Raw genomic sequence first — 18213 nt, 5'->3', positions numbered from 1 at the left:
CAGTGTGGTGTTTGAGCCGGGAAAGTCACCCAAAATATCACAACTGATGATTTCAAAGATACTCAATATGAGGGCAGTTTATTGGCTCACCAGTGTTCAAGCAGAAATGGCCTTAATTTAATACTGGTTATAAATTCACATTCAACCCACACAAAGCATAAAAAAGCTTTCGAGCAATAAAATCAATGCAAGTGAAAACCACCAAACCAGAAGTCACCGCTACAGACGTGCATCACCAAAACGCATCCCCATGGAACCCCCCCAAAAAAAAGCATGCGCGGGAACAGCGGGAACGGCAAATCAGAAAAGCAGGCAACACCTAATCTTACCGAGGAAGGGAGTTTCAGTTGCATGAAAGCCTGGAAGGGTTAAACATAATAACTCTAGTTTTGTATTAGTGGTAAAAACAGACAGATACAGACAATAACGAGATGAGAGCTCCTCGGGCCCCTCCTCACGGTGTCTGCATGTAAAGTATATGGTGTTAGCGTGTGTATATATGTTTGTAAAGTATATGGTGTTAGCGTGTGTGTGTGTATATGTTTGTAATGTATATGGTGTTAGCGTGTGTGTGTGTATATGTTTGTAAAGTATATGGTGTTAGCGTGTGTGTGTGTATATGTTTGTAAAGTATATGGTGTTAGCGTGTGTGTGTGTATATGTTTGTAAAGTATATGGTGTTAGCGTGTGTGTGTGTATATGTTTGTAATGTATATGGTGTTAGCGTGTGTGTGTGTATATGTTTGTAAAGTATATGGTGTTAGCGTGTGTGTGTGTATATGTTTGTAAAGTATATGGTGTTAGCGTGTGTGTATGTTTGTAAAGTATATGCTGTTAGCGTGTGTGTGTATGTTTGTAAAGTATATGGTGTTAGCGTGTGTGTGTATATGTTTGTAAAGTATATGGTGTTAGCGTGTGTGTGTGTATATGTTTGTAAAGTATATGGTGTTAGCATGTGTGTGTGTATATGTTTGTAAAGTATATGGTGTTAGCGTGTGTGTATGTTTGTAAATTATATGGTGTTAGCGTGTGTGTGTGTGAGCACATGAATTCGCGGGTAAGCTTAAGGATGAGGGACCCTGAAAGAAGGAGACAGACATAGCGTGAGTACATACGTGTATTAGAGCAATAAATATAATAACTACCCAATAAACAATTATTTTCAGCCAGGCCGATTTTTGGAGTTTAGTCTCATATTATAAAAATCTCGGTAATAAACGCAGAAGACGGCGCGTGTAGCGTGTAGTGTGTAGCGTGTAGCGAGGTCTCTTCTTACCCGGCTGGAGGTTTCTAATAAATACTGGAACGTATTCTGCACGGCCTGACACGTCTCTAATTCAGTCCTGCTGAACGCCATGAGATAGTCTTTAAGGTGATCGTATACATTCCCATCGAGCGCCTGCCGGGAGGAGGAGAGACGTCAGCGAGCGAACAACACAGGGAGAGGTCATATGTCATAGTACATATAGTATAACCCCACCCCAGCGCTGTATACAGTCATATAACCCCCCCAGCGCTGTATACAGTAATATAACCCCCAGGGCTGTATACAGTAATATAACCCCCAGCGCTGTATACAGTAATATAACCCCCCCCAGCGCTGTATACAGTAATATAACCCCCCAGCGTTGTATACAGTAATATAACCCCCAGCGCTGTATACAGTAATATAACCCCCCGCGCTGTATACAGTAATATAACCCCCCAGCGCTGTATACAGTAATATAACCCCCCAGTGCTGTATACAGTGATAACCCCCCAGAGCTGTATACAGTAATATAACCCCCAGCGCTATATACAGTAATATAACCCCCAGCGCTGTATACAGTAATATACCCCCCCAGCGCTGTATACAGTAATATAACCCCCAGCGCTGTATACAGTAATATAACCCCCAGCGCTGTATACAGTAATATACCCCCAGCGCTGTATATAGTATTATAACCCCCCAGCGCTGTATACAGTAATATAACCCCCCAGCGCTGTATACAGTAATATAATCCCCAGCGCTGTATACAGTAATATACCCCCAGCGCTGTATACAGTAATATAACCCCCCAGCGCTGTATACAGTAATATAACCCCCCAGCTCTGTATACAGTAATATAACCCCCAGCGCTGTATACAGTAATATAACCCCCCAGCGCTGTATACAGTAATATAACCCCCCAGCTCTGTATACAGTAATATAACCCCCAGCGCTGTATACAGTTATATAACCCCCAGCGCTGTATACAATAATATAACCCCCAGCGCTGTATACAGTAATATAACCCCCAGCGCTGTATACAGTAATATAACCCCCCAGCGCTGTATACAGTAATATAACCCCCAGCGCTGTATACAGTAATATAACCCCCCCAGCGCTGTATACAGTAATATAACCCCCCCAGCGCTGTATACAGTAATATAACCCCCCCAGCGCTGTATACAGTAATATAACCCCCCCAGCACTGTATACAGTAATATAACCCCCCAGCGCTGTATACAGTAATATAACCCCCAGCGCTGTATACAGTAATATAACCCCCCCGCGCTGTATACAGTAATATAACCCCCCAGCGCTGTATACAGTAATATAACCCCCCAGCGCTGTATACAGTAATATAACCCCCCAGCGCTGTATACAGTAATATAACCCCCCAGCGCTGTATACAGTAATATAACCCCCCAGCGCTGTATACAGTAATATAACCCCCCAGCGCTGTATACAGTAATATAACCCCCCAGCGCTGTATACAGTAATATAACCCCCCAGCGCCATGGGTTACTGTCTAGACCCTCGGTGGAGCAGTCACATTCCTGGCTCTGTGCTCGAGGTATCCTTGGCAAAATCACTGACGTTCGCAACAGTGGGAGACGGACCCCGGAGGACGGACGCGTCTCACACACAAGGGGGTCTGACTGCGAAGCGTTTCAACAGAATTCCAAACTATATCACTGAATAGAACGGACAGTAGAGAGAAATGTATCCAACTGTATGTAAGAACGCGGTGTCACGAAATAAGGGAGGTCATTCTGAGATCGCCTTTTAATGCTTTGCTTTGTAGATCTGGCCCATAAAGCACATTAACCTCAACCTCTACCACTTCTGCCAGGAGGCTGCTCCACTTATCTACCACCCTCTCAGTAAAGTAAAACTTCCTTCCTTCTAGTGTAACTTCTATCCTCCTTTGAAATAAACTTCCCTCCTGTACTTTATTAAATCTCTATGTATTTCTGAAAAATTCAATGTTTTGCAAATCACTTTCACAACACCTGCTGCAATTACTTAAACATCGATGGGATAGGTGGTTAATAAATGGAACTGCCTCCCAGCAGAGGTGGTAGAGGGTAATACAGTGAGGGTATTAAACATGCATGGGATAGACCTGTATGAGCAAGTATGCGTGAATATATATATATATATATATATTAAAAATATATGAATGTAACATAAATCACACTCCTACCATGCCCAGGCAACCAGTATATATAAAATATATGTTACTGGATTGTGTTAGTGAGTATGAGTGTCAGCACGGACGTAAGTTACTCGGGGTTGCCGAATACGCCAGACACAAATAAAGCGTTTTATTAAAAGGATATGTTTGCAGGTCTGCATTTTTATGCCTGTAGCGTGTTCCTGGTTACAGGTGGATACATTGTATGTAATTGCAGCGAATGCAAAGTCTTTAATGGGTTTAAGGACGGCTCGTTGTCCTTAAGGGGTTAAAGGAAAACTCCAGCCATTGTATGCACTTTAATGTATAGGATAGCTGGGTGTCCCCTTTAAATTATTTCCTCCTCCTTGCTAACGCATGGAGGGATTCTGTACATTTGCCTCATTTCTTGCCCCAGACTGCTCATAAGATACACCTGAGGGCTCCAGGGGGGCTTGCCCACTGCAGCTTCTCCAAAATAATTTTAATTATATTTTTACAGATTTATTGAATGAATTTTAAAATAAATTTCATATGGCACTTGGCTGTCCCTTAAAAAAAAAAATAAAAAAAAAAATAAAAATGCCCAAAGCGACTCAAAGAATAATAACAGCTTTCGTTACTGTTTCGAGTCTCAGATTTCAGGAATTGACTCTTAACTACTGTATTTGGCAACAAAGGTTTCTGCAGGAAAAAGATATCGATGTCACTCTGACTCGCCCCGTCCCCACCGCCCCATGACATTTTGAGAAATAGAGGCTATTCAACGCCAAATCACTCCCATCACTCCTGTGTTCCAACGGCCCTTTATTCCTCCCATCACTCCTGTGTTCCAATGGCCCTTTATCACTCCCATCACTCCTGTTTTCCAACGGCCCTTTATCACTCCCATCACTCCTGTTTTCCAACGGCCCTTTATCGCTCCCATCACTCCTGGGTTCCAACGGCCCTTTATCCCTCCCATCACTCCTGGGTTCCAACAGCCCTTTATCCCTCCCATCACTCCTGGGTTCCAACAGCCCTTTATCACTCCCATCACTCCTGTGTTCCAACAGCCCTTTATCACTCCCATCACTCCTGGGTTCCAACAGCCCTTTATCACTCCCATCACTCCTGTGTTCCAACGGCCCTTTATCGCTCCCATCACTCCTGGGTTCCAACGGCCCTTTATCCCTCCCATCACTCCTGGGTTCCAACAGCCCTTTATCCCTCCCATCACTCCTGGGTTCCAACAGCCCTTTATCACTCCCATCACTCCTGTGTTCCAACAGCCCTTTATCACTCCCATCACTCCTGGGTTCCAACAGCCCTTTATCACTCCCATCACTCCTGTGTTCCAATGGCCCTTTATCACTCCCATCACTCCTGTGTTCCAATGGCCCTTTATCACTCCCATCACTCCTGTGTTCCAATGGCCCTTTATCACTCCCATCTCTCCTGTGTTCCTATGGCCCTTTATCACTCCCATCACTCCTGTGTCCCAATGGCCCTTTATCCCTCCCATCACTCCTATGTTCCAACCGTCCTTTATCACTCCCATCACTCCTGTGTTCCAATGGCCCTTTATCACTCCCATCACTCCTGTGTTCCAACCGTCCTTTATCACTCCCATCACCCCTGTGTTCCACTGGCCCTTTATCACTCCCATCACTGCTGGGTTCCAATGACCCTTTATCACTCCCATCACTCCTGTGTTCCAATGGCCCTTTATCACTCCCATCACCCCTGTGTTCCAACGGCCCTTTATCACTCCCATCACCCCTGTGTTCCACTGGCCCTTTATCCCTCCCATCACTCCTGGGTTCCAATGGCCCTTTATCACTCCCATCACTCCTGTGTTCCACTGGCCCTTTATCCCTCCCATCACTCCTGGGTTCCAATGGCCCTTTATCACTCCCATCACTCCTGTGCTCCAATGGCCCTTTATCACTCCCATCACTCCTGTGCTCCAATGGCCCTTTATCACTCCTGTGCTCCAATGGCACGTTGTGTTCGCTGACCCGAGTTAGTTTAAAAAGGCTAATTGATGGTTAGAAAGCCTTTTGCGATGATGTTACAGCCGTTTTAGCAGGTGGCCGGCACACAACGTTCCTCCTTTCACTTCCTGAAGAAGGTTCGTGGCTCGAGAAGAACACAGAGACGACTATTCAACGAGCCCGGGTGACACACGTTACACGCTTCCAGCTCTCCCCACGCCTGGGCGGGGGCCGCAGGCCGTCCGGTATTTATAGATACGCCACTCACCGGCAGTACCGGGTGCCGGAAACAGGCGGAGGAGAAGGAAGGAAGGGAGCGGGGTAATTAAGAAACAAAGGTGTATTTAATACCCTGGATCCTGGGATTACGAGGTGATCTCTTAAAAATAGAGGTATTTAAATCATGCTAAAAATTGGGTGTTTTCTCTCTTTTAGCAACTCATTCAGAAAAGTGATTTATATGAAATATATAAACTATAAACGGAGCGACAGCTGCACAGGCGGTCAGCAGTCTGGCATTAGGAGCCGATCCTCTTGTTGCACATTGAGAGAACTAGAATGGCACAGTCTTAATCACCCAGCCGGACTCCCTAAGTAATAAAGGTTTGTGGAGGAACGGACTTCGTTAGCATTACCATAAAGCAATTCCTGTATTATTACTGTATACAGCACTGGGGGGGGGGTTATATTACTGTATTACAGCTCCAGGGAGTTTACTGTATACAGTGTCGGAGGGGGCTGTTACTGTGTATAGCGCCGGGGGAGGGGATTGTTACTGTGTATAGCACGGGGGGGGGGTATGTCATGTCACATGACTCCGCTCCGTTCCTGCTTTCCCAGGCGGTACAAGAGAAGAACACAGAGGGATGCAGCGGCTTCTGCAGAATTCTGCGAGTGGCACTGTATGAATGAGTATCTGTCACTGAGTGAGTGAATGAGTATCTGTAAATGAGGAAATATATGAATGAGTGAAGGAATGAATGTTTGTGAAAAATAAATTAATGAATGTGTGTGTGACTGCGCGGATGTGTAAGTGGTGGGAAAGCATTGCACAGGGATGCTGTTTGAGGATACCACAGGCAGGTTGTTTGGGGGCAAAGGTGGGAAGTCCTATGCTTCCATTCTGGGTGTTGGGCAGATCCTGTGAGTGAAATTTGGGTTCTAAAGGGGGGGCATTAATACACGAGAGGGTACCAGCTGGGGGCATCACATAAATCAATACTAAAGGAGGGGCTCAGCGGTGGGATAGCTGGGGCAATACACAAGGGTGTGGGCGCATCAGGGTGACTGCATTGGTCATGTTTTCCAGGACACATATAGCTTTTACATTGTGCTGACCAGTCCAGATAAAATGCTGCCCTGCAGTAAGGGGGATGTATAGACTCACGGAAGGAACAGTCAGATATACATCCCCCATACTGCAGGGCAGCATTTTATCTATGATGGCAGCATCAATACACAAGGGTAGCATTTGGGGCCATTACACAAAAGGGGCAAAAAAACTAAAAAGGGGGTCAACGACAAAGCAGTGTGGCTTGCCTGTCTGGTGGGTGTCAGAGCCTGTCCTGGTGTGTATGTGTTTGGGTGTCGGTGTGGCAGAGTCTGTCTTGGGGTGTGTGTGTGTTTGGTGTGGCAGAGCCTGTCCTGGTGTATGTGTGTGTGTTTGGTGTGGCAGAGCCTGTCCTGGTTTGTGTGTGTGTTTGGCTGTTGGTGTGGCAGAGCCTGTCCTGGTGTGTATTCGATCATCTGTTTCCTGGTACTTTACTTTCCGTAGGAATAAATTGAACTATAGTCACTATAAAGGACAAAACTTTCTTGGCCCAGTAATCAGTGAGTAGAAAAGTGAAGGTTTTGTGTTATTTAATCTATTTCAATCTGCATATCTTATTAAAAAGGATTAGTTGTGTTAAATTGTGGCTCCAGGCGTCCCGTGTACGATGACTTTTTTTTAGTGTACTGACATAGTCCCAATCCCATCCCATCAACATGTGTTAGAAAATCAGGAAAAGATGGGCATGGATGAGGGGCTGATTCGGTGGCACAATGGGCCACTGGACTAGACTCGCCCCCCCATGCTGTAGGCAGGTAGCCCTCCCCTGGCCAGGGGGTATATTTCTGTAGATTTTTTCTGTGACTTTATGTATAAATGTAACAAAAATATAAGCCCTTTATAATTTTCTTGCAACATTCGGGACAGAAATTGCAATAAACAAAAACCCGTCCCGGACCCTTCGCTGCGGGAATCCCGCAATCCCTCTCTCATTATTTGCAATAATCGCTTCCCGGCCGCTGAACAATGACGTTACAAACACACAAAAGTAAATCCCATTAGGTCATCTTAATGAGGCTCCTAACCCGTCTCCGACCTCAAAAACACAAAAGGCAGCGGAAGTCAAATCAGACGCAACAGAAACAAACAAACTCACCGGCCTTTCATCGCACAACAATACACAACAATCCACAACAATCTAACAACAATCTACAACAATCTACAACGATCCACAACAATCTAACAACAATCCACAACAATCTAACAACAATCCGCAACAATCCACAACAATCTAACAACAATCTAACAACAATCCACAACAATCCACGCGATCGTTACTATACTATATGAAATGGCACAAGGGGAATTCCTTTATTTTTTTCACCTGTTGGGGAGACTGCTGTGGTCTCTAGAAGGCCCGGATCTAAATGTTTGTTACCCCGCAGTAACTCCACCGCGGCTTTAAATGACTACGTTGGTGAACGCGCGATAGCGGCGTGCGCCAGGGAGAAGCGCCTGCGGGTAAGCAGCGGTTTGGCAGACACGCCCCACGGCTTCCCTTAACCCCTTCAGCACCAGAACCTTCGCCGCCCCTCACCTTCATGGTGTTGGCCAAGTCCGTCTGGTAGTAGCGGTCCTGGTGGGCGTTCGCGGCTGCCAGGGTGAGGAGGTAGTCGTTCCTGGCGTGGGTGGCTTTGGCGTTGCACTCCGTGCGCTTTGATTTTAACTGTAAAAAAATAATAATATAAATCAGATAAGGGACGGCGCGATAATCTGCGGTGGCGCGATACAAAGTGAGCCCCAACCGTCACCCAACCGGCCCGGGGCGAGTCGGGGCGAAAATATTTTACTCACCTTCACGTTCGCCTTCTGTAAACTGATCCGCGACTGGAACAGGCTGAGTTTGGATCTGCGGCAAGGAAAAAAAGATGTTATACGGATGCATGCGATGCGGACACCAGCCGGCTGAGAGCGATGGGCGTTAGGATTCAGAAACCCCTGGAGATCTGTATATTTGGAAGTATCCTCTAAATCCTTATCTGAAACTAGAAGGTCAGAGGCTTAGACGTAACGTAATGAAGTTTACATTTACTGAGAGGGTGGTGGGTAAGTGGAACAGCCACCCTGCAGAAGTGGTAGAGGCATTTAAACATGCATGGGATGGAATTCCGGGATCCCCGTTAGATTCGATGCTGCAGCAGCTGTTGTTCGGGTTGAGACCACAGATGGATGAATTCCTCATAATCCTTTCTGAGAGGAGACGCTAATCCCCCAGCCGCTCTCTGCTGAAACACCGGCGATTAATTCCCGCAGCGGCCACAATCCCACGCCGCAAAACCGGACTATCCGGCAGAAACCGGCAACCTCCGACACCACCGGACTACAAATCCCATCATGCTCAGGCTTCTCCCGGTTGCATTATACAGCCGCTACACAGCATGTATCTTTGATCCTGCTCAGGTGGGTTTATAACACAGGCATAGAAACATTGCACCCGCCGGCAGATCGGCCCCCTTTCGGCCCCCGTCTAGTCATCCATTTCTCCTGCATAATCAGCCCTTGGTATTGTCTTAGATTCAGGAGCCGTATGTCTATCCCATGCATGTTTAATACCCTCGCTGTATTACCCTCTACCACCTCTGCTGGGAGGCTGTTCCACTCACCTACCACCCTCACTATAAATATACCAAGAATACTTTAAGCGACATGCAGGGAAAGTGAATTCAGCGTACGCAGGTTATAGATAGAAACGAAGCGGTCTCGATTACCGGTATCCTTGGAGATTGACGGACATCTCTCTTCTCAGGGGAAATAATATACATGAAACGTATATATTGCATCCTACATTCCAACGTCTCTTTAACAAACAATACGAGTTCATTGGATACTTTGTTTCACTTTCATGTCATTTCTGGGCTTTTGTGTTCATAAAGTTCTAAATTAGTCAAGGTTTGTGTCCAGCATTACCGTATTGTGTCGATTACAGGCGCATTCCTTATAGTTTGGTGCAATTCTTAATAAAATATAATTTTTATATACATTAGAAGAAGGGTAACAGGGGTACGGGAGCTGATCCGGAGGAGAAGCGGACGAAGAAAGAAGACAGAAGAGCAAGAAGAGGCAAGAGAAGAAGCGGAGCTGCGGGAAAGGAGACGGGACACGGAAGGGATCGGCAGAGAAGGTAGGGAGATTGAGAGAGCGAGCGGCGTGCGTCAGGGATATTCTTGCGTGATACTAAATATCAAAAAAAAAAACCCGATTATAGGTCGCACCCCTAAATTGAACATTAAAATCAGGGGGGAAAGTGGGGCCTATAATTGAGACAATACGGTAATTATAATGGAAGCAGGGTTTCCCTTTTTGGTTTAGCATCATTAAAAGTTAAATTCTATTTTATAATATTTTTTTTTAGCGGTTTCTACCCAACCACCTGGCCTAAATTCTAGAAATGACCAAAAAACAAATACTTTAGATTTTAGGGATTTTCTTTTCTCTCTCTCTCTACAGAAAACCCCAAATCCTTCATTTACATGTCACACGCGTGACCCTGAAGCACGTGATAAAACATTAGAGATAGGCGCGTCTCCGCTGCCGGCAGGACGACAAAACGGCGTTTGTGCTTTCTTTTTTTTTTTCTGAATTAACATCAAAAAAGCTGAAAAGGACTTCGGGGGGGGGGATAAATAAATTAATAAATACGGTTTAAATAAAAATGAATCGCTTGTCTGAGCTGAAAAAATATATTATGTTTGGACGCTGCTGGATCCTTTCCAAGGTGACCCGAGTCGCGGATCCCTTCCGCCGGCCGCCGCCGGGCCAAGCGCTGCGATGAATGAACGATTGTAACGCCGCCGTATCGTCAGCGGGTAACGCGAGGCGCAGGGAACGTACTTGGCATCGATGTCCGCCTTTTCCCGCATCGCATGAGCCATCTGCTCGGCCTCGAAATACTTCTTCTTGGCCTTCGCTAAATCCTTCACTGTCTCCAGCAGCTCGGCCTGGATCTTTGTCAACCGGTCGACGCACTGCAAAACAAAGGCCGAGCGCAGAGGACTTTAGTTACTGAGCAAGAGAGACATTTCCCATCGAATGAGACCTTGTCCTTAAAGAGACCGCATAATCCAACCGACCGTTATATTCCCCTCTTCCCTTTCTGAATTTTTTTTTTTTTTTTTTTTTTACCGCCCCCCCTTTGGAATCTGCCGGCGCTATATAAATATAAATAAATGCAAGGTGTCCCAGACAGGTTCACCCAAACAATGCATATTATGGTACGGTAATCGGTATTTTAATACGTATCCTTTAAATAAAATAAAAAAAAATAATAATAATAAAAAAAATATATATTAGTAATTATTTTGGGTAGAAGCTGCAGATGCAGAGCTGCAGCTGAACTCTGTCACTGTGGTGCGACAATTCTTGCGACTGATTGGCTACTGGAAGCAGCCAACCAGCGGCAGGAAAACGCTCCCATTGACATTAATGGAAGTGTTTTCGGCTTAGACCCCTCAGCGCAGTGTTCACCAATCCAGCGCAAGAGCGGACTGGTACTAAGTATATCACATGTTGCAGCTGAACGCTTCTCCCCGGGGGGGGGGATACCTGGAAGGGGGGCAAATGCAGAATCAACCCCATCTTAATTATCAGGGGCGCCGTGATCATTTAAAGGGACCTGTCAGCTATCGCATGCATTAAGGTGTCCCTTTAAATGTCATTAATCCTAGTAAAGCAAAGGGCCCGGCGCCATCACCGGCGGCGAGATCACCGGCGGCAGCGCCATCACCGGCGGCGAGGTCACCAGCGGCAGCGCCATCACCGGCGGCGAGGTCACCAGCGGCAGCGCCATCACCGGCGGCGAGGTCACCAGAGGCAGCGCCATCACCGGCGGCGAGGTCACCAGAGGCAGCGCCATCACCGGCGGCGAGATCACCAGCGGCAGCGCCATCACCGGCGGCGAGATCACCAGCGGCAGCGCCATCACCGGCGGCGAGATCACCAGCGGCAGCGCCATCACCGGCAGCGAGATCACCAGCGGCAGCGCCATCACCGGCAGCGAGATCACCAGCGGCAGCGCCATCACCAGTGGCAGCGCCATCACCGGCGGCGAGATCACCAGGGGCAGCGCCATCACCGGCGGCGAGATCACCAGCGGCAGCGCCATCACCGGCAGCGAGATCACCAGCGGCAGCGCCATCACCGGCAGCGAGATCACCGGCGGCGAGATCACCAGCGGCAGCGCCATCACCGGCGGCGAGATCACCAGCGGCAGCGCCATCACCGGCGGCGAGATCACCAGCGGCAGCGCCATCACCGGCGGCGAGATCACCAGCGGCAGCGCCATCACCGGCGGCGAGATCACCAGCGGCAGCGCCATCACCGGCGGCGAGATCACCAGCGGCAGCGCCATCACCGGCAGCGAGATCACCAGCGGCAGCGCCATCACCGGCAGCGAGATCACCAGCGGCAGCGCCATCACCAGTGGCAGCGCCATCACCGGCGGCGAGATCACCAGGGGCAGCGCCATCACCGGCGGCGAGATCACCAGCGGCAGCGCCATCACCGGCAGCGAGATCACCAGCGGCAGCGCCATCACCGGCAGCGAGATCACCAGCGGCAGCGCCATCACCGGCAGCGAGATCACCGGCGGCGAGATCACCAGCGGCAGCGCCATCACCGGCGGCGAGATCACCAGCGGCAGCGCCATCACCGGCGGCGAGATCGCCAGCGCCGCTCCCACGGATCACAGCAGCGATTTCCATTCAGCTTCTAATTAGACCTGAAAGTTTATTTCTAGGAAGCTCTGTTTTTTTTCCTGTCCCAGATGACTTTCGGATGCAGGCGCTGTAATTACAGACCGTGCCGAGGAGACGAGGAGCGGCCTAATAATAGATTTCGGTTAGTAATTAATTATGCTAATTGGAGGCTTTGTATCAATGGGATTTTTACATTCAAATTTTAAAAAAATCCAGATATTTAAAATCTCGTCGTCGTTTTTCTTTGGAGGGACGGCGGAGGAACAGATTGTTTTGGAAAAAGGTTTTTTTCTCCAAAATGTAATTCATTATAAAATTGCCTAAAAACATTGTACTGTTTAAAGGGACAGAAAGCGCTCCCACTCCTCTCTGCCACTCAGAATAATACAAGGTAATAGATAAAATAATAAATAGCAAATATATAAGATAATATAATAATTAAAAATAGGCAATATATAATAAAAAGAAAATATATAATAAATAATAGGCAATAATAAGAATCATAATAATAGGTAATAATCATAATAAGGTAATAGATAAAATAATAAATGGCAAATATATAATATAATATAATAATTAAATTAAAAAATATATAATATATAAGATAATATAATTAAATTATAATTTAAAAATATATAATATAACATATATATATAATAAATATTACAAATAGGCAATAATAAGAATCATAACACAAGGTAATAGATAAAACAATAAATGGCAAATATATAATATATAATTAAAAATAGGCAATAATATATAGTATATAATAATAAAGATAATATATACTAATATTAAAAATTATAACAGGCAAAAAGAATCAATAATAATACAAGGTAATATATAAAAATAATAATAAAAGGGAACAGCAATATATAATTATTATTATTATTATTATTAAGGAACACGTATGCCCCTTGCTCAGATTAATGGTGTATTTCAACAGAAATCTGTCGCCAGGAATCGGGAACAACCAAAACGTCACAATAAACACACAAAATAAGAAACGTCTCCGGGCTGTTACCTTCCGCAGCTGCTGCTCCTTGTAAAGTTTCACCGTCCTGGCCGGCTCGGAGATCAGGTTTTTGTAATTCTCGCAGATGTTAATCCGGGATTGGGCTACTTGCACGGTGCCTTCGAGGAACGACTTCCACACGGTGTATATACTCCTGAAAGCGTGAGAACCGGGAACACAATGACTTACGGAGCCCCCACCGCGCCCCCGGCCCTGCGGGACGGCCAAAGAATTCCGTAAACAACCTGATATTTCTAGCTTTGAGTCGGGAACACTTAATTGGCACGTGACACAAAAGCAGGCACTGATAGGTTGTTGCCGTGGAAACTGTACAAGCTTCAGAGTTGTTTTTTTTTATAATGAAAATCCCGAGGAAAGGATGAAGAGATATCTGCTAGGCTCTGCTTTAACACTCTGTAGAATAGAATTAACCTCTCGGGTGCCACGCGCTCACACCTTGACGAGGCTCTAATTCACCAATCATTATAGACCCTGATTGGATTGGACCCTTTATCCCTCCCATCACTCCTGTGTTCCAGTGGCCCTTTATCACTCCCATCACTCCTGTGCTCCAATGGCTCTTTATCACTCCCATCACTCCTGTGTCCCAATGGCCCTTTATCACTCCCATCACTCCTGTGTTCCAATGGCCCTTTATCACTCCCATCACTCCTGTGTTCCAATGGCCCTTTATCCCTCCCATCACTCATGTGTTTCAATGGCCCTTTATCACTCCCATCACTCCTGTGCTCCAATGGCTCTTTAAACTTTTGAACAGTAACGAGCATACGAGTGAATACACACACACACACAATATATATACACACACACACACACAATATATATATACGTATCGCTTTGCACCGTGGACCCCCCGGACTCATCACCATGCGCATTACCTGTACTCACTGCGCTCCTCCGGCTTCACCGCCGGCCAGTCCTTCTTCAGGTACTGACTCGCCAACTTCTGAATCGTCTGAAATCACAAAGCCGCAAATTAGCGAACGTCGCGAATCGAGGGGTTAAAAGGGACGGAAAAACATAGCAAGAAACACGGCTCATCGTTCAGGCGGCACCTGATGGCTGTGATGTCACACTCTCCGCATCATAAACCTTACACGCTAAAAGAGAGCGCCGGTCACACCTCGCACGGACCCTCTAATACACCCCAATAGAGGGCCTTGCTCAAAGAGCTTACAATCTAGACAGAGTTAAGAATGTAAAGAAGGTTTTCTTTGACATGCAGGAAACAAGCTGCAGTTTCACTTTGGCATTCAGTAAGGTTACAGAGAAGCGGAAGTTTCTCAGGCCATTGCGGCTTTAGACTTTGTTACGGAGGGTGTTACAGTGACCCCCGAAGCAGCGGCTCTGCACACAGCTTAGTGAATAATGCCTTATTATTACAAACAGTAACTACAACAAGGATAATTAGCAGGATTAGAAGCCATTGCGGCTAGTGAGTGCCAGCTCCCAAACACACGGGGAGGAAAAACAGTATGGGGGGGCAGATAAGAGAAGCGGAAGGGAAATGACTGCACCGTCTGACCCGGTAGATATAACCCAAGTCCAAGCTGTCATTCTGCGGCAAAGGCAATCGCCATAGCAACCAAAACCAATTTCTGGCTGTTCCCTTGATCACTATATTAAAAGGGCCCTCAGTTTTGCTGGGTATTAGTGTATCCCCGTACGGTTTATTCCGCCCCGGTGCCTATGGCAGAATAACGAGGCTGGTTTCACCTCCCAAGGACCTCCAAAAGCTGGGCAAACGCGTGATAAAGGTCGGCACGAGGCCTCGCTCTATACATGCGCGGCACCGACCGGGGTCAACGGCCTCGGAACGGACACCCCTCACACAGCAAACACACGAGCCAGGGACCGAGCACACGCGGACTCTGAGCCCCGCCGGGCCGGAGCCGTTATTCTATACATTGTTCCGGGCGGCGTGTGGATCAAAGACACGCAAACATACGACACGCTAATCGCGTTCCCTGCAAACGTGTCGGGTGTCACGCATGTAAAACATGTAATAAAGGGGCTTACCTGACGTTTCATGTGCTGGTTTGTATGTAACATGGCTGGGTAAATATACATGTATCATCGGGCATTCTACACACTGCGCTTTCATGTCACATAGCTCTAGGAACGCGGTTTCTAATGCCGTGTTTAGTTATGCGGTATTTAACACGTGTAGATCATGTATGTGCGGGTTAACGTGTTCTGGTGCTGCAGGTAGGGCTGTTCTAAGGGATATATATATATATATAATATATATAGCGCCATCACATTCCACAGCGCTGTACAACGGGCAGGTAGCGAGGAGGATGGTCCTGGTCACAGGAGCTTACAATCTTGTTATTATTCCCAATAAATCTATAAAATAATAAACACCGGTACATCAACATTAACGGTCATTTGCCTCGCTGGCGCTGAATGGGTTAAAATGTCGGGTTCCGGAATTTCCCACTTCTGTGCTAGACTAGAAGTCGTGATGGAAGCAAACGGCCCCCCACAAACAAGGGGGGGCATAACCGGGGGGGGGCCATACATAAATAAAATGATTAAGACCTCAATCAGTCGTTGGTCTCGTCTTAGATTCAGGAGCCGTATGTCAATCCCATGCATGTTTAATCCCTCACTGTATTACCCTCTACCACCTCTGCTGGGAGGCTGATTCACTTCCTACTTGTGAGGTTTAAAATAAATTACCATGTTAATAATAAAGAAACTTTTAATAAATGCCGGTTTGGTGCTGAGAGTAATGGGAGTAATCCCCCCCCCCCCGTGGAGGGGCCGGCAGACAGCTCCACACAAAGGCCGTGGCTTGGTTTATTGGGGGCAGGTGGCCGCTCGCCCGGCCCGTCTCCCTCGGCATCCGCAGCCCGCCGACAATAGCTTCAGAGACGATTATGCAGATTCCCGGAGTTCCCTGCGAGGTTCCCAGGAGCTGCAGACGGCCGCGCGGAAGCCTCGATTGTCTCCACATCACGTGGAAAGGGAACAGGACGGGGATTCTCTGGGGTTTTGTGTCCGGGCCGCCGCCGCGCATCGCGGGGTTTTAATATATTTTTTTAACACAAAAAAAAGTCTTGCGGATTCGATAATAAAATAACTCCAAAAATACACGGAATTCCACAAAAACAGCGACATTCCGCAGAATAAATAAAAACCATCAGGAAAGAGATCTCAATATGTCACGATCGGAGGAGAGAAGAGGGAGCGAGGGGAACGGAGAGAGAAGAGAGACAGCGAGACCTAGGGAAACGGGGAAAGAGAGAGAGAGAGAGGGGGAGAGAAAGAGGGAGCGAGGGGGACGAGCGACATTTAAATACATAAAAGTACAGAAGTTTATTTCAAAGGAAGAGAAAAACAAGAGAGCGGAATCTAACACTAGAGAGTCAGAGACTGAGATGGGATGGAAGGAAGTTTTACTTTACTGAGAGGGGGGTAGATAAGTGGAACAGCCTCCCAGCAGAGGTGGTAGAAGGTAATTAAACACATGAGACACGCTGGCAGGTAGGGAAATTAGGTTTTTATGATACTTCGTGTCGATTTGTAACGACGAGAAATGACCTTATTTTTAAAAGATTATTACATATTCTCACAAAGCGAGGATGGGAGCTTTAGGGTTAATTCACTGAAGCCGGGTTAATGATATTTTGAGGTTTTGTGGTCTGGCTCATGAACCGCCAGTTAACAAGAAATCCCTCCGGAGGATCCGCATCGCAGGCCTTTGCACAGTATCAGGTTGCGAGGTTATTGATTAATGATGTCATGTCATGATGTCACGATGCTGTAGGTTTGTTAGTTGATCGGCCTGTCAGGCAGCGACTGCAGAACAAACGGGGCATTTAGGAAGTTCAGGACAGAAATTTGCCCCGACTGACCCTGTGGTGAGGAGCCGCGAGATGGGCAGGTGGAAATCATTAAGATCTGGCCCCTTTGGCCCCGTCTTAGATTCAGGAGCCATGAGCCCATCCCACGCGTGTTAAAATTCCATCGCTGTATCAGCCTCTACCACCTCCGCTGGGAGGCTGCGGCAGACAGAGACCCTGCACAGGAAACATTCCTTGGAGGTTTACTGAAAGTGCTCTTATGACCACGGCAACCAATGGAATGATCAAGCTGGTTTGGTTGCTATGGTGATAGGGACACTTTAGAATAACCCTCATGGTGCGTGGAATCACATGTATGTTCAGGAGCGTGTCCGCTAGCGTGTTAATAATCGCGTGACGCCGTTTTCTAGCAAGTCGGACGGCAGACGTTTCTCTCGCACCATAAAAGTGTTAATTACACGAAAACAAAAACTAACGAAGGCCTTTCCATTCTTACGGCAACCGAGCGTTTCAACCAATCAGTGGCCTCCAACCGGGTCACATGATGGCAGCGGCAATTAGGTACTCCAGCCATAATAACCACTTTAATGCATAGAATAGCCGTGAGGTCCCTTTAAATGCCCCCCTCATTGTAAGTGCATAGCGGGGGAGGGGAGGGGCATTTATCAGAGATGCCCCTTTAAATAAGTGATGGCCGGAGTGCTTCCTTACTCTGCTGCCCCTACATTAGCCTCTACCACTTCTTCTGGGACAATGCGCCATTTATCTACTACCCTCTATACATTATGCCGGAAGGGATGAAGGTTTTCAACTTAATACAGCCAAGGGGGTTAAACTATAAAAAAAACAAAGCCACGACAGTCTCTTTCAGTTGGTCGTGGATGAGATGACCTTTTTATGGAGGTTTAGTTGTTCTATTGTTTCGCTCCCCTCCCCCCACACTC

General features: G+C 46.9%; 1 protein-coding gene across 1 annotated transcript in view; it reads right to left on the bottom strand.

Moving 5' to 3' along the window:
* Positions 1-18213, bottom strand: part of FCHSD2 (FCH and double SH3 domains 2) — a 56207-nt gene that overhangs the window by 16207 nt on the left and 21787 nt on the right. Inside the window, 6 exon segments of the mRNA XM_053456673.1 lie at positions 1277-1399; positions 8266-8394; positions 8523-8577; positions 10560-10693; positions 13446-13590; positions 14336-14412. Of these exon segments, the coding sequence (XP_053312648.1) occupies positions 1277-1399; positions 8266-8394; positions 8523-8577; positions 10560-10693; positions 13446-13590; positions 14336-14412 (663 nt within the window).

This window comes from Spea bombifrons, chromosome 2, assembly GCF_027358695.1.
Source record: "Spea bombifrons isolate aSpeBom1 chromosome 2, aSpeBom1.2.pri, whole genome shotgun sequence".
Lineage (NCBI taxonomy): Eukaryota > Metazoa > Chordata > Amphibia > Anura > Pelobatidae > Spea > Spea bombifrons.
Note: the sequence above shows the minus strand (reverse complement) of the source record. Positions and strands in the feature narration are given on the sequence as shown.